This window comes from Brienomyrus brachyistius, chromosome 10 (assembly GCF_023856365.1).
Source record: "Brienomyrus brachyistius isolate T26 chromosome 10, BBRACH_0.4, whole genome shotgun sequence".
NCBI classification, from domain to species: Eukaryota; Metazoa; Chordata; class Actinopteri; order Osteoglossiformes; family Mormyridae; genus Brienomyrus; species Brienomyrus brachyistius.
This window is the reverse complement of record NC_064542.1, coordinates 8,996,882-9,014,972: the sequence shown is the minus strand read 5'-3', so window position 1 is coordinate 9,014,972 and position 18,091 is coordinate 8,996,882. Positions and strand designations below refer to the sequence as shown.

Sequence of the window (18,091 nt, the reverse complement as noted above, 5' to 3'; positions counted from 1 at the left end):
TGTAACCGGTTTTTATTGCAACGTGTCTCCTATAAAGGAACGCCCTTTATGCGAGGAGTTTCGCGTTGGGAACACCGACGTCATGTAGGGAAGGTGTGTAGGATATTCCAGTATACCTCTTCTTGATATATTCATGACATGGTTTAGGTGGAAAAAAGCAAAAATGTCACTGTCAGATATGGGGAAAACGACCCCCTGAACTGTAATACGATTGTTCATATATTTGCAATAATATTCCCCAATATTCTGTTTTCCTCTGTACACTTGATGATATTTGGGAGTCCATCACAGGTGTAAGGTAATGATGGCTGTTATCATGATTGTTGTTGTTGGACTATACAATTCATACTATAAAAAGTCTATATTTATTGAATGGGGTATGGTTCGATTCACAGCATTCCACAACTGGGAAATCCCAAGGCAAACTGAGTTTTAAAGCCGGAATTTTACAGAATAGAAGTAGGGAACACCTTGCCTGAGAAATAAATGTTGACCTTGTTCACCTTTTGAATGAATGAACTTAACCACAACAATACTCAATGTACCAGCGCGGTGTCTTGCTTTCAGTGCAAGAACTAGCCTAATGAAATGATACGTATACTCCATTGTAACAATGGGGCCCTTTCAGAATGATCTTATTATACTCATATTCTGCGTGTACTGCACACAGCCCCTGTGGTAAAAATACACAAATGTCAGGCATGATTCATATAACAAACATATGAACATATGAAAACAGAACTATGGATACTGCTATGACTAATGTTATGAAGATCAGCGTTTAAACTCCATCTTCACATTACTTTTCCATGTACATTTGCTCTTTCTATTCTTTGTACATCTGTTTCTAACTAAATTACCATTGCTGTTGGTCCAATGATGGTGTTTTGCTGTTCCAGTGTTGGCGATATTAACAACAAAGGCTACTGGGGCACAATATACAACCCTGGGAAAAACAAAAACATCAGAATAGCTAAATTGTGGTTGCCAATGCCAGGTTCACCTTTACCTGACACAATGAAGGTTGTTGTTGTCTGTACTGCTGCCTTTTGTAATGTTACAGGAACAACAGGGGTTGCAGCCACCTTTTTAGCACACTCATCTTCTTTTGTGAGGTTTTCAGTTTCACTGAACAGCTCCTGCAGCCCAGGAAGCTTACCAGAAGGTTTTGGTGCTGAAAGACAGCTCCCTGTGTCTTTTGACTGGATATTCCAAGGTTCCTAGCAAGATGATGAAACACCTCCCACACATCCTTTACTACCTCGCAGTTTACACAGCACTGGCTTTTTCTGCATTACCTTTTGGTTAATTCTAAAGTCATGTACTTCCTATAAAGCAGAAATGTAACGTTCAATGCAAATACATTTTTCACAAAATATGTTGCATACAATGAAGTTCAAACCTTTTCAATCAAAAGATTCTCACTAATTATATTAAGTAGCATAGAAATTAATACTAGGTAAATTTCTCAAGAGAGAATTTTATTTATTAACTGGGCCAAAGAACTGACTTTTGGCACTTTTCCACTGGCATACAGGAACTGAACTGTACTACAAAGAGAGACCAGTTTCAGTGCGGCTCCAGCTGTCTTCGGTTCACCACCGCAGAAGAGTCAGCTCTGTAAAAGTGTCGCCGGGTTTGGAGAGTGACAGTAATGTAAAACCAAAGCGATATATACTTATATATACTTATTGTTCACACAATTCGCATCGCAATTTACTATGTGCTAATATATGCTAGCACATCTGTGAGAATCCCTGTCTTATGTTAGCATGAACCGCTAGCACAATTAGCAGTCACTTGCTAACTTGCAGCAGCGGGTATGGCTAGGGTACGGCTCGGGTACAGCTCACACTACTTACAATGAAACACCGTCAGTTCACGGTATGGCCTATAGAAAAATTGGCCTTACTGTCAGAGTATACACCAATCAGCCATAACGTTAAAACCGCTGACAAGTGACGTGAATAACATTTATTATGTCATTAAAATGGCATCTCTCAAGGCAAAGCAAGAAATCACTCAGTTCTCAAGTGATGTGTTGGAAGCCGGAAAAATGGGGCAAGTGTTAGGATATGAGCGGTTTTGTCACGGGCCAAATTGTGACGGCTAGACGACTGGGTCAGAGCATCTCCAAAACGGCAGGTGTTGTAATGTGTTTCTCAGTGAGCAGTACCTACCAAAAGTGGTCCAAGGAAGGCCAAATCGTGAACCAGCAATAGCGTCACGAATTCCCTGATGCGCGTTAGGGACAAAGGTTAGCTTGTCTGGTCCAGTCCTACAGGAGAGCTACTGCACTACAAATTTCTGGAAAAGTAAATGCTGGCAATGTTAGAGATGTGTGAGAACAGAAAGTGCATTGCAGCTTGCTACCTATGGGGCTGTTCAGTGTGCCCATGCTGACTGCTGTCCACTGCGAAAAGTGCCTACAATACGCATGTGAGCGTCAGAACTGGACCATGGAACAATGGAAGAAGGTGGCCTGGTCTGATGAGTCACATTTTCTGTTACATCATGTGGACGGCTGGGTGCGTGTGCATCATTTACCTGGGGAAGAGATGGCACCAGGATGCACTATGGGAGGAAGGCAAGCTGGTGGAGGCAGTGTCATGGTCTAGGGAATGTTCTGCTGGGAAACCTTGGGGCCTGGCATTCATGTGGATGTTAATCTGACACATTCCACCTACCTAAAAACTATTGCAGAGCACGTACATCCATTCATGGCAACAGCATTCCCCAACCGCAGTGACCTATTTCAACTGGATAATGCACCCAGCCACACTGCAAGCAATGGTCCAGAAATGGTTTGAGGAACATGACTAAGAGTTCGAGGTGCTGACTTGGCCTCCAATTTCCCCTGATCAGACTGAGCATCTGTGGGATTTGCTGAACAAATGAATCTGATCCATAGAGGTCCCACCATGTAACGTATAGGTCCTTAAGGTGCTGCTAACATCATGGTGCCAGATACCACAGGACACCTTCAGAGGTCATATCCAGTCCATTCCTCAATGGGTTAGAGCTGTTTTTGGCAGCATGAGGCTTCCTTATAATAGGCAGGTGGTGTTAATGTTATGGCTGATCGGTGTATGACTAATGTGAATGGTGCACTAACGTGTTTCAAATCCTGAAGTATGCTGATTGTGCTCTCATAATATACTAACGCAAGTCTAAGGAGACAGTGCTGTATAAAATCTGCAAACAATGTTTTGTCTACAATTGCCAAAGGCACTATGTTCAGATCCAGTGTCTGTAAAAAACACTGGTCATCTGCAACAACATGTTTGCATGTGTCAAATAGAGACCTCATTTTTATAGCATCTCTATTACAATGTCTTTGCTAAAAATGTAGTTTATTGCATAATATATGAGAAACTATGGAAGTTGTTTATTTATTTTATTGTGGAGTTATTGTATAGGGGAAAAAAAGCACCGTAAAAAAATACGAGATGATGGACTGTTCAGGGTGGTTATCCTCCGCCATTCCGTCTCCTTCTCAGCCTACCTTCTCTTGCAGGTAGGGGGCGGTGGTCCCTTCAGGGCGGTTGTCCTCCCACAGAAATGCACATGCATGACTGGCTCCACTTTTCCTTTTCCCTTGGCTTCTTTCCAGCAGGAGCTTTAAGATGTGTTTCACTATCACGCAGCACAGTGAGGGCTGTTTCTCGCAGGCTTCCTTTGCCACTTAAAGCAGGCTCTGGGATCATTGCACAAAGAGAAGTTCAGATAGAGTGAATCCTGTGTAAGCTTGCGGAATTTCATGTTCTGCAAAGAGGACATAGGGAATCCATACATCCATCCATTTTCCAACCCGCTTATTCTTCTGGGTCACAGGGGGTCCGGAGCTTATCCCGGAAGCTACGGGCACGAGACAGACATAGGGAATCATCACGTGCAAGTTTCAGCCGTTCTTGTCAGTGATGCATTAGAGCATCTGTTTAAGCATCTTATTAAAACTCTTGATATGGTTATCCATCTGGAGGTGGTAAACTAAGGTGCAGAGTGTTCTTTGGCCGTGTAGATGTCTTTAGGGATGCCCATGTGGCTGGATGGTTAGAGTGTTCTTTGAGATGGTCCTGGAGCAGAACATCCTTTGTAGCAAACTCTACGATTATGAGGATATATTCATCACCTTGTGCTAAATGTGGCAGGGGCCTCAACAGATCCCAGGAAAGGCAGCTCAGTAATGGGGAGTGGCACCAAGGGGCTGGGTAGTGGCGGACAGGTAGTTCTCTGCTGTTGCATGGGGTATAGTCAGCTAAAATTTTTGATGGTAGCACTTGTTGTACAACTGTGCTGGTGAGAGGGCAAACCAGCTTGGCCTGATGGATCTCACAGCCGGCCAGCCAGGCTTTGTAGCTTATTTACACGCTGGGGTTTGTAGGCCCAGGCTCATCCCATGGATATGGGCTGTTTTGGGTTTCTCAAGTCTTGGATAAAAGCATCAGATAAATAAATGCAAATAAATCTAAACATATAGCAATGGGGCTGACTGGCCAGGGGAGCTCCAGGTATGAAGAGGTGGAGCTCACTAGGGCCAAGGTCTCAGTGTTCAAGGCTTTGGTAGAGACGGACGGGAGGAGCTGTGAGATCACTTGCCCCGCTGCTGCTGACCTGCTATGGCAGCCGTTTCCATTTCACAGAAAGTCAGTTTCTGTAAAATCAAACAAAGAGGGGTCTGTTTTAAAGCAATGGTCTGTTCAGGATGGTCATCCTCCAGTATCCACCAGCAGAAGCACTCAAGTTCCAAGATATTAGGAATGCATCGATAAATTGCGATGTGCAATACTACAAATAATGCATAACATATAGAATATGCCCTTTTTTCCCTTCAGTTAATCGACATAGGACACCAGTATCTCAGTGCATATCGACCATTTAGATGGTGGTGACACAACCAGCTCGGTTTGCCTCACACCAGTTCCTTCTCGCTCTCTCTTGGCTTCTTTCCATCATTGGCTTTAAGTCCTGCCACGAAAGACTTGCCCCGCCCTCCCCCCTGGTTGGGACAGTCATTGGTTACCAGCCATGCTCCACTGGCCTTTCTTGAAGCGATGGTTTTCATCAGCCTGCTTTGGATTTCCAACAAGCTATAGCATTAAAATTTCCATATCCAAATGCTTCTCTAGTCCAGAATCTATTTCAGGTAGTATAGGGCAAACGACAAGAGAACATGCCAGTCTATTGAAGGGCATGCACGTGCATTGTGAATGAGAGAAGCTAATTTTCCTAACTGGATGTCTTTGGAACAGGGAGAAATACAGAATACAGAGGCACACTGGGAGCCGTTAGGGGCAAAGGCCTGCATAAAGGTCCAGTGGTCATATGACTGCAGCAGTGACCACAGGATTTGAAATGGCAACCTTTGGTGTCTAAGGGCACACAGCACACCAGGGTTCAAATCTGTTCATAAATTAGATTAATGCTAGCTTGCTTATTAGTGAATTGTAAGCATTCATATATTACAATTTTCTATGTTACATTTGACTAGTGCTTTAATGTAATGGGTAAAAATGTGACATTCTATATATATTTAACCAAAAAAGTTAAGTTCCAGTGTTTAAATCCATTTAAAAGACACTTTGGTCATTATTATTATTAACTTTTTTTTCAGTTTTAGTGAGAAATTAGAGCTGAATAAAATGATAACTAGATGCCACAGTATCAGATAATTTCAGTTTATTCCTTACACATGTTATTTTTGCTTCATTGGAATGGTATCAATAACACCCAGGGGATTATATTTTAAAAAGATAATATACTGTACAATACAATGGAATCAGTACTACCTGTACAGGATTCAGCTGAAACAGCAGTGGACATGGCTGGGGTATAACCCAGATGGGATGCCAGCTGAAATCAGTATATAACAGTTTGATTTCTACACATTATTATTTTTTGAGGCAGGGAAGCAGTGAAAATACAGCATGTTGTCTAAGAGAAAATCCATATTATCCTGCAAGTAACCCTATATCCTTACATGTCTGTCTAGAGGGGTGTGCAAGGTCATAATTCAACACTGTCCCTACAGATGTCCTCACTGCGTAAGGGGTTACACCCACAGGCATCTTCAAGGCAGGCAACCCAGATGAGCTAGGCAAGAATGCCGAGGACCCATATAAAATTATATAAACTTTAAAAGCATTAAATAAGCCAAACTATTCATGGAAAGAAAGGAAAGTTAAAAGAAAATCTTCTATGTGTCATCAACACAATTTATTTACTTATTTATACACTTGAATCTCAGTTAACACGAGTTATTATCAATTAAATTTTTATTATGTTTTCTCATCAGCTTCATCAGACATTAATTTATTATTAACCTCTATGTCTGTGACTAAAAAAATCCCCCCGGGTTAATTTATTCAGTGACAAAGTCATCGCTTGTGTAATCTGGAAAGAAAAAGCGACTATTTTAGCTACTCAGATTTGCTTCACGGATGCCCTCTGCTGTTCAAATATCAAATAACAGGTTAACAGTAGTAAAGTCTATGTGGAAAACAGGAAGAAAAATAAGCTTTTATAAGTCCTTTTTGTTTTTGGTGCACAGACAGATGAAGCCAAAAACCAGGACCTCATCCCACCTTCAATTGGATTTCATGCTGTAAACCTGTATATTCCTCATCCAAATTTAACAGTTATACCATTTATGCTCCTGAATCATTGTCAATCTAATCTTTCTGAAAGATATATCAGATCTGCATTGAACCTGCAGCCTTTCCTTATAAATATGAACATGTACGTATAAAAATGCATGAATTCAAATTAAATTTCATATTTTGCTTTTAATCCCATTACCTGCAATTTTTCTGAGATGGCGTGCATGAGGGCAGAGCGTGGCTCAGGGGGTTTGGAACCTATGTATGTGATCAAGGTTGCTGATTCAAATCCTATGGTCAGCAGAGTGAAGTCACCGTTGGGTGCCTGAGCAAGGCCCCTATCCCCAGCTGTCTGACCCTAATTTCTCAAAAAAAATGGAAGTCACTTTCGGGAAATTGACTGCTATGTATAAAGTGGTACCATGTATAAAGCTACTGAAATGGACAGGCCTGTATCTGGCTAATGTTTCTCTCCCTGTGACCTACCTTTTCACAAGCAACATTGAGGATTCATGTTTCCTCCCCTGATCCAATTTGATATGTCATTCCTAAGCCCTTTTTCCCTCCATCTCAATGAAAACCATGAACTCAGCGGTGTCCTGAGTCTCTCCGGACTACCACCAGTTTATCGCTGATCACCACGGCTTCAGCTGCCTCGCCACCTGTCCTCTCAGCTTTTTCACATGTTCAGTCCACCTGGCATATGCTGCTTTCTTTCCCATGTACGTACTGAATGCTTCCATCTTTTCCCATGTAACATTTTGAAACATGTCTGTTGTGTGTGCGCTATACCTATATTTCGACATTGGCATTTCTAATGCCAGGATACTGTTTTATTTGTGTGTGGGACAATACCAGCTCTCTAAGGGCCCAGTAGATTGGCTCCAACTAATTTTCCTTCTGTTGTTTTTTGTATAAATGTTTCCTGCATAAAATATTGATCCATTTATAAATATGACTCATTGCTGCATCTCACTTTGAACAATACATTTTGTTTCAATTGGTTTCAAAATGTGTAAAAAATATTTATACTACGTGTGATATATATATTTATTTATATATATATATTTATTTATATATATATAAAATTGCCAGATATTTTTCAGCAAGCATAACAATTTTCCAATTTAGAATGATTGAGCAAGGAGTAATTACAGAAAAATTTCATATAATTAGGGAAAACAATTGACCTGCAAGTGAAGCATACTGCCAGTCAATAATTGTCTGAACTTTTAACAGGAGGAATGTTATTGATTTCTCCCGTTGTCGCCAATTAAATACTCACACATTGTTCCTCTTCAAACCTCTTCAATCAAATATTACACACTTTAATAATAAAAAAAGGATTTACTTATGTACACACAAGTCGGAAAGCATCTGAATTGATTTATTTTTTTCAAGAAAAATAAGTAGTTAACACAAATTTAGTACAATTTAGATTTCCAAAGTACCGAAAATACAGTGCATACAGGCTTTACAGCAAATCAACATGGAGATGAAAATGCAAAAGAATTTCAAACAGTACAGTTGGCAATGACAAGGCGACATTAATGAAAGGCATCACTGGTAATCAGTATTGTTATTCATTATAAAAAAAGACAGACAAGATAGGGTATTGGGAAAAAATATACAATATGTTCAGAAATTTTAAATTCTGCAAAAAAATACACAAACATGGTTAATTTTACTGAAGTCTGTTATGTAAAAAAATACACATTAGTGTGAATATCTTTGCATTAACATAGGCCACTTAGTGTTAATGAAATACGCAAGTGAACCTAACAGAGCAATTTAATAAGACTTAGGCTTAAGGTATGGATTAAACGTAAACTTATAAGAATCCTGATTACAAGTAATTTAATTAACTAACACTTCTAAATCCCCTCAGTCATTTTGGAAACTTTGTTCACCTTGACAAAATAAACATATGCAAAGACTTCTGAACCTAAGAACAGAATTTGGGTACACAATCTAAAAGATATGAATAATTAAGCTTTATTTACATAAATGTTAAAATTAAGGATCACTGCAAATTGCATTAACATCATTTTAACTACTGAGACTGAATCTATTGGAAGATCTTTAAGTACTAAAGGCATCCAATAAGGTTTACATAGTCATTATGGCTTTAAGATGTATATATTGTAAGAAACCAATATATAATCCATTAGGCCTACACCTATTATTCTCAATTCTTTTTCCCCTCATGGTATTTTGAATATCACCCTTTTTTTTTTTAAATATCACCCATATAAAGTAATACAAAATGTAATCAATGCTACATAGGATAGGAGTGGAAAAGCAGAAAAGTGAATCATTATATGCTGTTACTTTGTACAGTCATTTGTAAGCTATGGTTTTGTTCTTAGCCTTATTATAATTTAAGCCCTCTCTCAATCAAACAGAGGAAGCAGAATGCCATCAAAATAAAAAATGTAAATAGGCTGAAACAAGGCAGTTATTTAAATGAAAACTGAAAAACAAACAAAAAAATGCATTTCCAGATTAATTTTAACTGAAGTTCTCATTCAAGACATTTAAAACATATCTGTTCTGCTTCTTTTTGGTAGGTTTTGTGCCCCATTAAGACGTGAGAGATGAGATGGAGAAATTACAATTTATAGAGCCACGGTATCACAACAACTGACAGAAGAATGAGGTAAGGTACAGTACTGTTAACAAAAAGCAGAAGGAAAGCATCGGACCATTGTTAAACACAAAATGTACCAGTTCTGTCCACACATCTGACAAACAGGATGATGCAAACAGCACAAATCTGATACTGACAACCAAAACGAGCGCCAGCATTAAATATTAATACATTTAAATAACAAATGCCACAGTATGGTTTCTCATCTGCCCACAGTACAGTGATTCCACAAACTGAATTGTACATGTTCATGGAAATACAGTAGTGCACTCATCCTTATCCTACAGGAATACTGAAACTGGATTAGAATGAGTTTACATGAGGTAGGCATTATGTATGTTCGGCAAAGGTTGGATTGGCAATGTGTGATGTGTGTAAAGCAGGTGAAATTAAGGCACCGCTGAACAGAAACACCACCATTCACATTTGTACAATTTCAGCTCCGATTTCAAATTACACAACAGCAGCTATGCGTTTAAGAAAGTTACAACCGCTTCTGAAAAATCACAGACATTATAATTTTAAAACTATTTCAATTTACACAACCTTTTTCAGCCTGCCATGATACCATACGTCTATATTTATGAGAAAGAGGTAAGTACACGCGTACAGTTTGTTGGTGGACACTGCCATTCAAAACTTGATATTAAGTGCAAAAAATAATCGTTCTCATTGGTTTTACTACAGTCCTGCATGTCCTATATGTTTAGCTCAATAGTAGCATATAGTACACTTTAATATGGTTACTTTTTAATTATGTAATCAGTGTACCCACATTCAGAAGTATTTCTTTTTAAATGGTAAAATTCTGGTAGTTTTGGTTAAAGCCAAACTTTTTAATCCTTAAAAAAAGTCTTAGGATTGGTTTAATTCCCCACAAACTGACAATTACAGGTACAATAGAAAATTTTGAACAGGTAATGCAAAATGCTACAAAATGCACATTTGTCATCATTCAAGTGTAGAACACAACATTCTTTGTTTTCTCTTAGGGAAAATAAATTATACTGTTCAAGTCCCCAGTCAAATGCATCCTTCCCAAAGAATAAGGCAAAAAAGAGATAATATATACTCAAATCCATGAAATATTGATCATTTTATACAATTTTTTAATTTAAAACTAAAAAATATTATTTTTAAGTTTGCAGCAAACCAATTACAAACAAAATCCACTTGTTTCAATGCAATTATGTGAAAAACGGTCAGAAAAACAATCCAAGAAGAGGTTGTGTTCAGACAGTGAGTTGATAGTAGGAATGGTCTTCAAATGCGACTTTATATATTATGTAACTACACCCTTTTCCACTTGGACCCCTTTCGTTTCTTCATCTTGATTTAGTTTAAAGCCTCTGAGGTGCAGGATTCATAGCCAAATGAAACTTACGACGACTGGCATCATCAGCAGGTGGGATCAGAGTAGCAGCTCTAGGTAAAATTCAGTAACCCGAGAAGGGCGCCGACTGCCCCAAAATAGCCCTGCAGTAGCAAGAAGATAAAATAGATTTTTTTGAATTATTTGAAGGGCTCCCTTTATATCCATACTTTCTATACACCCCATTAATTCAATTGGAAAAGTCAGTCATTTTTAAAAGTAATAAAATAAAATAAGAAGAAATAAAACCAAATAAAAGGTTTTGCCTGTGTAGGTTCTGAGTTGTTCGGGACATGACAATCTTAAGGGCCTGAATCGAAGGCAACTGGACTTCATGTTTTCCAATATCTTGAAAACGTCTCGCCTCTCGTCCAAAAGGCTTCTGGAGAAGAACTGAAGAAGCCGTTCGCATGGGAGGTGAAATGTTTTCAAGAAATTGGAAAAAAGAAGTTCCGTTGCCTTCGGTTTCAAGCCCTTATGATTATCAAAAAATTGTGTTGCTTTAATATTAACTTGTTCATTAAACGTTACAAAAGAAATGGTATAGTTAATACAAATTTACTTAGACTAACAAACAATTGTCTAAAGAAACAAGCTAACCTTAACCATTTAAAATGTCTTACCTCATGCTCCAGGAAAAGTGCCTTTGTTTGGCTTTGTGACCAGTAATCCAATGCATAAGCCAAAAGCTTCATCGATAATGTGTTGACACGTAGAAAATTGCCCACAAACACCACCCGATTGATTTTCTAGGCAACATAATAACAAGATGCTGTTACATACTCGGTGATAAACAAAATGCAGTTCATAACACATTAGCCAACAGGATGAGGAAGGTATTGATAATGTATATCAGGAGAAACTTTAGGCATGTGTGAGGAGGCACGGTAGTGATGCTGCCACATCTCACCGCTGTCATAGCCCTGTACAATGCTGCTTGATTCACAAGCCACAAGGCAGCACTGTAAAGAGGCCGACAGCAAAGAAATCATCAACCGCAAACTTGAAGGAGGTGCAAACCCTCATAGAGACTGACCATTCACAGCACACCATGGCAAAATTACGAAATGACATTACCCTTTCGATCTTATGTGCACAGATATAATACAATGCTATGTACAGATACAGAAGCACTGTACAGTCAATAACAATTGTAATGTGCAGTGCTAAGACAAACCAATACGTTTATTGGAAGACCAGATGTGTAAATCCTGAGAGAAGTTTAGACATTATTTGTTATAGTCAGGAAACCATCCAAAGTATAGCAAGTATACGAAAAAAGTACATAAAAGCTATACTTTTTTCCTAGCTAAATCGGCAAATTCGATGCCTTTATATAATCATACAATTTGTCTGATCCTGTAGTTTCATTAACACCTGAAGCTGCTGAAGAACCTATGATGTTAATCTGTTCTTATGGAAGATACATCACATACACAAAAACAACATGTACTGATTTAATAAAAAGGATTCATCTGGAATTCTCACCTCATTTACCGCGCTCATCTTAGCAATCCAGCCAATGTTATTGGTGATGGTAACTAAGGTGGCTCTGGCTAAGTCCTCCTTGGTGACAGCTTCTCGTTTCTCTTTGTAAATCATGTTACCAAAACTGCAAGGCATAATCAGTTGAAAACGTTTTACTCCACAACACCAAACTGATAACTCTAACCTTAAAACTATTTCCTTCACTGTTGAACCTTGAAAATTTAATTAACAGCACTAAACAGCTTATAGTATAACAACATAATTTAAAATGTTTTACCCCAGTACCAGTAGTTCTGACAAAATAGCAAAAGACATGTTAAATACTGACAAGAATCAGAATTTGAAAATTAATTCTAAAATCAATTATCTTATGTAATACTGACAAATAAATTCAGACTTCGATAAAACATACCCAAATGTTGACAGGTGACATTTGCCAGCAAGTTAATGTACACTTTATCTTTTCATCTATTTAAAATGTGTTCTTTAGTACATATTACTAATATATATTTGGCTTACATGTTTTTTTGCTAAAAGGTGGCTTAAATGGAATTAGAAGGCAAATCAGACTCACATAAATTGAGTTTTATGAATGGATTTCTTACATTAGTTGAAAACTGCCTGCATATAGAGAATCTGTTGCTTTAGGGATACATATACACAGCTATAGATACCCTGGATAAAGGTATAGATTTTTTAAAATGCCACTTGAAAATATAAAATGCTGTGTCAAACTGATAATATAGGAATACCACAGGAAAAAAACATGAATAAAATATATATTCTCTCCCTTCTATTTCACTAAAAGAAATCTAGAAAATGGATTTTAACAACTTATAAGAGTTGCTTTTCTGGCCATCCATCCATCCATTTTCCAAACCGCTTGTCCTACTGGGTCGCTGGGGAGCCTATCCCGGAAGCAATGGGCACGAGGCAGGGAACAACCCAGGATGGGGGGTCAGCCCATCGCAGGGCACACTCACACACCATTCACTCTCAGATGCATTCCTACGGGTATTTAGCAAGCCCAATTAGCCTCAGCATGTCTTTGGACCGTGGGGGGAAACCGGAGTACCCGGAGGAAACCCCACGACGACATGGGGAGAACATGCAAACTCCGCACACATGTGACCCAGGCGGAGACTCGAACCTGGGTCCCAGAGGTGTGAGGCAACAGTGCTAACCACTGCACCACCATACCGCCCCCCTTTTCTGGCCATTCTGCATAAAAAAATAATCAATATTAACCTTGACTTTCATGTTTCAAATTCTTTAATTTAATTGCAAAGCTAGGTTATTTAAATAGTCATCGTTTAAAGAAAAAACCTAAATTAAGAATATACTGCTGAAAGGTGAATTACGCATTGGACAGTGGTGTCTTAATGGTTAGGGAAGCGCACTTTTAATTGAAAGATTGCAGGTATGAATTCCTGACCAGCAAGGCACCACTGAGGTACCCTGAGCAAACCCTAACCCTACCCCGCCCCCAAGCACTGCTCCCCGGGCGCTGAATTTGCTGCCCCCTGCTATGTCACATTGTCACATATGGGTTAAATGCAGAGGACATATTTGGTTGTTGTGCACTGTGTGTCAACAATGACAATCACTAAAATTCTAAAAAAATTCTGAAGTAATATATGTAAATTAAAATAATGAAACGGCATAATGTTTCTCTCACCTAGAAGCAACTGCCCATCCTGGTAACTCAAAGCGCTCATAGTCCCCACCATAGATGTCACGCACTAGTTTGTCTGCATGTGTGCTGTCTCCCTTGGACGCCAGCTCCAGAGCCTCGTCAAAACTTTCACAGCCTGTAAGAAGGCTACACAAGCCCAGGAAGGTCCCACCCCCAAGGCTGAAACAAGACAAAGTGTATCTTGGTAATCACCATCTGCAATACCACTGCCCATAACTGAAACAATGAAGTCCTTTCAAAGTTTAGTTATGCAATTATCATATGCTTAAAATTTCATGTTTTAGAAACTGCACAATTTAATTCTGGAATGAATACCCGACTTAAGAAGAATTCCCAATAAACTTGTCAATTATCAACTGTCACCTGTAATAAAAGACAACTTTATTATCGAAATCACTACCCCAAACTGCATAAAGCTTTGCAGAGACTCAAGCTTGAAGCATGATAGTGCATATTCTACATGTGAAAATACATGTAACCTGAATTTGCTCCAGGACATCACAGAAATATATAATAAATGGCTATTGTGTAATCGAAATTAAATTTGCTGTGTAGCATCTGCCGATCAGATTATTATTGCATAAACTAATAAATGCCTTAATGAATACCTAGTGCCAGCCACACGCTTATAGTTGTCTTTGGAGTAGACAGCCAGGATGCTGACCCCCGAACCAATGTTGACCACTAGCAATGGGTAAGGGTCTTGCAGGTTGTAAGGCATCTTTTGGCATCTCTCTGGGTCCAGGGCATTCTCAAAATAATAGCACTCTGCTTGACCATTGAAGCTTGGGGAGTCGATATACAGCAACCCTTTTACCAAACAGTCGAGCTCATCTAGTTTGTGGAGCTGCAAGTTTCCAATCTGTACAGGAAAGAAACAGAATTTAGTTAGCTACCCCAAAACAAAGGATCTAATGGTAAATCTGTACATATAGTTCATAGTTGATGTAATATTGAAATACACCACTTCGCAAACAATATATACACCCAAATTCCAGTGATATAAAAGAAAATGTATGCATCATTTCTCTGACAGAGAATTCCTTCCTCCCGAACCACAAAACATACAAATAAATGACCTACAAAGCAAGAGCCTCAGTTTTCCTTCAACATAATGTGCATTTAGCATTGTCTTTGATGCAGTAAATTATGGGCTATAAGACAAAAAACGAGCAAACATTTGATCATTTCAACTGTACCACCCAACAGGCAGACCTCACCGTGCGGAATTCCTCCTCAAACTTGTAGGCACCCCCACCAGTGGCACAGAGCACGGTATGCAGGGTGGAGAAGTTCTTGTCTCGGCCCATCTGAATGAAGGTTGGCAAGTCATGAGTAGGGAAGCGGATGAAGTGCAGGTTCCCACGGCGGCCATGTACTGTCAGTCCTTTCAGCTCCAGGTGGGTGTCACGAATGCCCGTTGAGCCGTAAGCAACATTGGATGTTAAGTATTTGCGGATGCTCTTCAGACACTCCACCTCCTCTTGTTCTTCCTCTGCTGTCACATCCACTGGCTCAAAGTAGACCAGCTTCACCAAGGTACCCCCAATGTCCATTCCAAACCATGGGAAAGCTACAGGCAGAACAGGAAGTTCAGTTCCAAGAAAATACAAAGAAAATGAAATATCAATCTTAGTAGCATCACAATTCTATAATATATGAAACTTCTGAGACAGCCAATACTAAAATCCAGCTCTGTACCACCGCAATCCATAATGGCTTCACCTAAAATAAATCAGTACACCGTCTCTAACACGGAAAATCAATTTCAATTTATTTACACACTTATTTCCCAAGCGCAAAGACATATGACAACTAAACTGAAACAGATAAGCTGTTTATGATACGTATGACCCTCATGGAAGCAGTGCAAAAAATATTTCAAGCAATTAAGAACGAACCTTGTACTGCCTATTTTTGTTGTCATGTAAACGGTATCTTCCGGAACGCAAATTTTACTGGATGCAAGTATATTTTGAGGGAGGACAAAAGGGTTTAGACAACATTCACATTTATTCAGAAGATGACCTTATCAAGAAACAAGTGAATGTGGCGGTGGACCACACAGACAGTGAAGGAAGAATTAAGAAAGGAAATACAAAAGCACACAATGATGTTCCTGGTGGTATTCTGACTGAGGAATTGAATGAGCTGGATTTATTCATTCAGAAATTGTACTTCTGAACATTAGGTCTCATTTTATTGTAAATTGCACAACTGAGGGTGACGTATATGTTCAGCAATAATCCACGAATATCCACAAACAGTATCATCTTCTTTCCAGAGTGAAAGATGAATAGAATCAATGGATCAGAAAAATCAGGTAAGCAACAGAAAATCAACACAAGCTTGTATTCAGAAACACACACACACACATATATATATATATATATATATATATATATATATATATATATATATATATATATATATATATATATATATATATATATTATGGAATTGCATTTCAAATTGCGTAACAAATTGACCATCTAAAATGCAGTGCCGCTTAAATATTAAGTAATGCTTTAAAAAGACGCATATATACTGTAGCCTCATTCCGAGACATGAAACATAAATGCGAAATGGCCGGAAAATATTTTTAATGACAGTATAAAACACATTGACATCCTATAAAATCGGTTATGTCAAATAAAAGAAAACATGCATAATTGGCTAAATGGCTATGGAAGCAGACATTCCAAATCGCTCTGCAGCAGGAAACTTCACCTTGTACTGTCAAGCTTGCGACATTCACACTGGTGCAATATTACAGACACATACCCGATTTTCTTGACACGTGAAGAAAGAAATATATCTAGACATGAGCTACAAAATTCGTAGAATCGATACTTGAAACACAGAAGTGAGCAGTGCACTTCGATCAACACCCCGCTGCTTTCGGCTCGCAGCTCTTCCGCCATCATCACTCACTGCTGTTGAAAACAATGGATGAGCCACCAAAATGTCCGTTCGAAGCTAGATCACGTTAGACACTGGCGGCGGGGGCGGGGGGGATAACAAGACGGGCAAATCCCGGGTCATACCGTCAAAGTGCGCACCAAATATTAATCGGATTTGCGGAAAGGGGACTTACAGGTCTTTTTGGCATCCTTCAGTTTCATTTTCAGCCAAAGATACTGGACCCTTTTATTAGTGACACTTTGCTTCCTGCCGGTAGCTGATTTGCTGATAGCCACCCTCTATGCGTCAAAGCCGAAAAACACTTAGTTTGGTCAAATTCCGGCAGTAAACAAATCAAAATGGTCGAAAAAATGAATGAATTATTTAATGCCTATTTTTTGTTAATGGCAATTTCCGCGTCTGACCGGTGAGCCGCTGGTGTCCTTTAGCTTCAGCGTCATTGACGTTTGCTACCTTACGGAGCTCGCTAGCTACACCACAGGTAGGTAGCTGGTTTAGCGAACCGTTGTGGCAAAATGTCCGAATTCATTTCATGTCAGTCTACATACTATCGGATAATGAACGAATACGCTAACGAAATTGTTAACAACAACAAAAAAACCCCAAAATAAAACAAACAAACAAACAAAAAAAAACAAATGCAAAAGAGACCCGCACTAGCTGACGGTGCGCGAGCTGTCTGGAAGCGGGCGGCTGTCAGCGGATTACGTCACAAGCTGCGCATTCATACAAACGACAAGGAACTAGACGCGTGCGGGCGACGCTTTTGTGGGAGTTGGCCGCATGATTTGCGGGAATAGGTTCATATAAAACTATAGAATGACAGCTATAGATTTCATTATAGATATATAGATAGCCATAGATTATAAATAGCTATAGATTCATAGATGTTTTATTCTCTCGTTATAGATTTGTAATCTAACCCTACTGCCACAGTATGATTTCCGTTGCAGAATTAGAGTCACACTAGGTAGGTATAACTGGACATAATCTAGCCTGAATCGCATCATTTCATTGCCGCTTATAAAACACCTTAAAAAGTTACATTAATGGTGAATAGCGCGGGCACACACACATTAAAATGATCTTTGAAAATGTGCCGTGGAGAGCATTGACTTCCGATTTCGTGCATCGGTATGTTATTACTTTCATGCATTTTTTGTATTACTTTGTAGACAGATGGAAACATATTGGAAACAGGAGATATTTCGGCTGCTTTGCACTACTGTATAGCCTAATGTGGAGTCTAATGTGCAATATATTATATTATATTATATTATATTATATTATATTATATTATATTATATTATAAACAGGTTAAGAATATGTATGGATGTATCATATAATATATAAAAAAGACT

The 18,091-nt window shown here is 38.9% G+C and overlaps 1 protein-coding gene across 2 annotated transcripts; it reads right to left on the bottom strand.

Annotated features, from left to right (window-relative positions):
• Positions 1 to 7,965: 7,965 nt before the first annotated feature.
• LOC125750831 (pantothenate kinase 3) lies at positions 7,966 to 17,433 on the bottom strand. 2 transcript variants are annotated; one of them, XM_049029127.1, is made up of 7 exons: positions 16,903 to 17,433; positions 15,026 to 15,378; positions 14,414 to 14,667; positions 13,788 to 13,964; positions 12,110 to 12,233; positions 11,245 to 11,370; positions 7,966 to 10,725 (listed from the first exon to the last, which is right to left on the bottom strand). In XM_049029127.1, the coding sequence occupies exons 1-7, from the start codon at positions 16,928 to 16,930 to the stop codon at positions 10,675 to 10,677; spliced, it is 1,113 nt and encodes a 370-aa protein (XP_048885084.1). In that variant the 5' UTR covers positions 16,931 to 17,433; the 3' UTR covers positions 7,966 to 10,674. The 2 variants fall into 2 exon arrangements, with proteins under 2 accessions (XP_048885084.1, XP_048885085.1); XM_049029128.1 differs by lacking the exon at positions 16,903 to 17,433 and adding an exon at positions 16,590 to 16,890.
• Between the last annotated feature and the right edge of the window lie 658 nt (positions 17,434 to 18,091).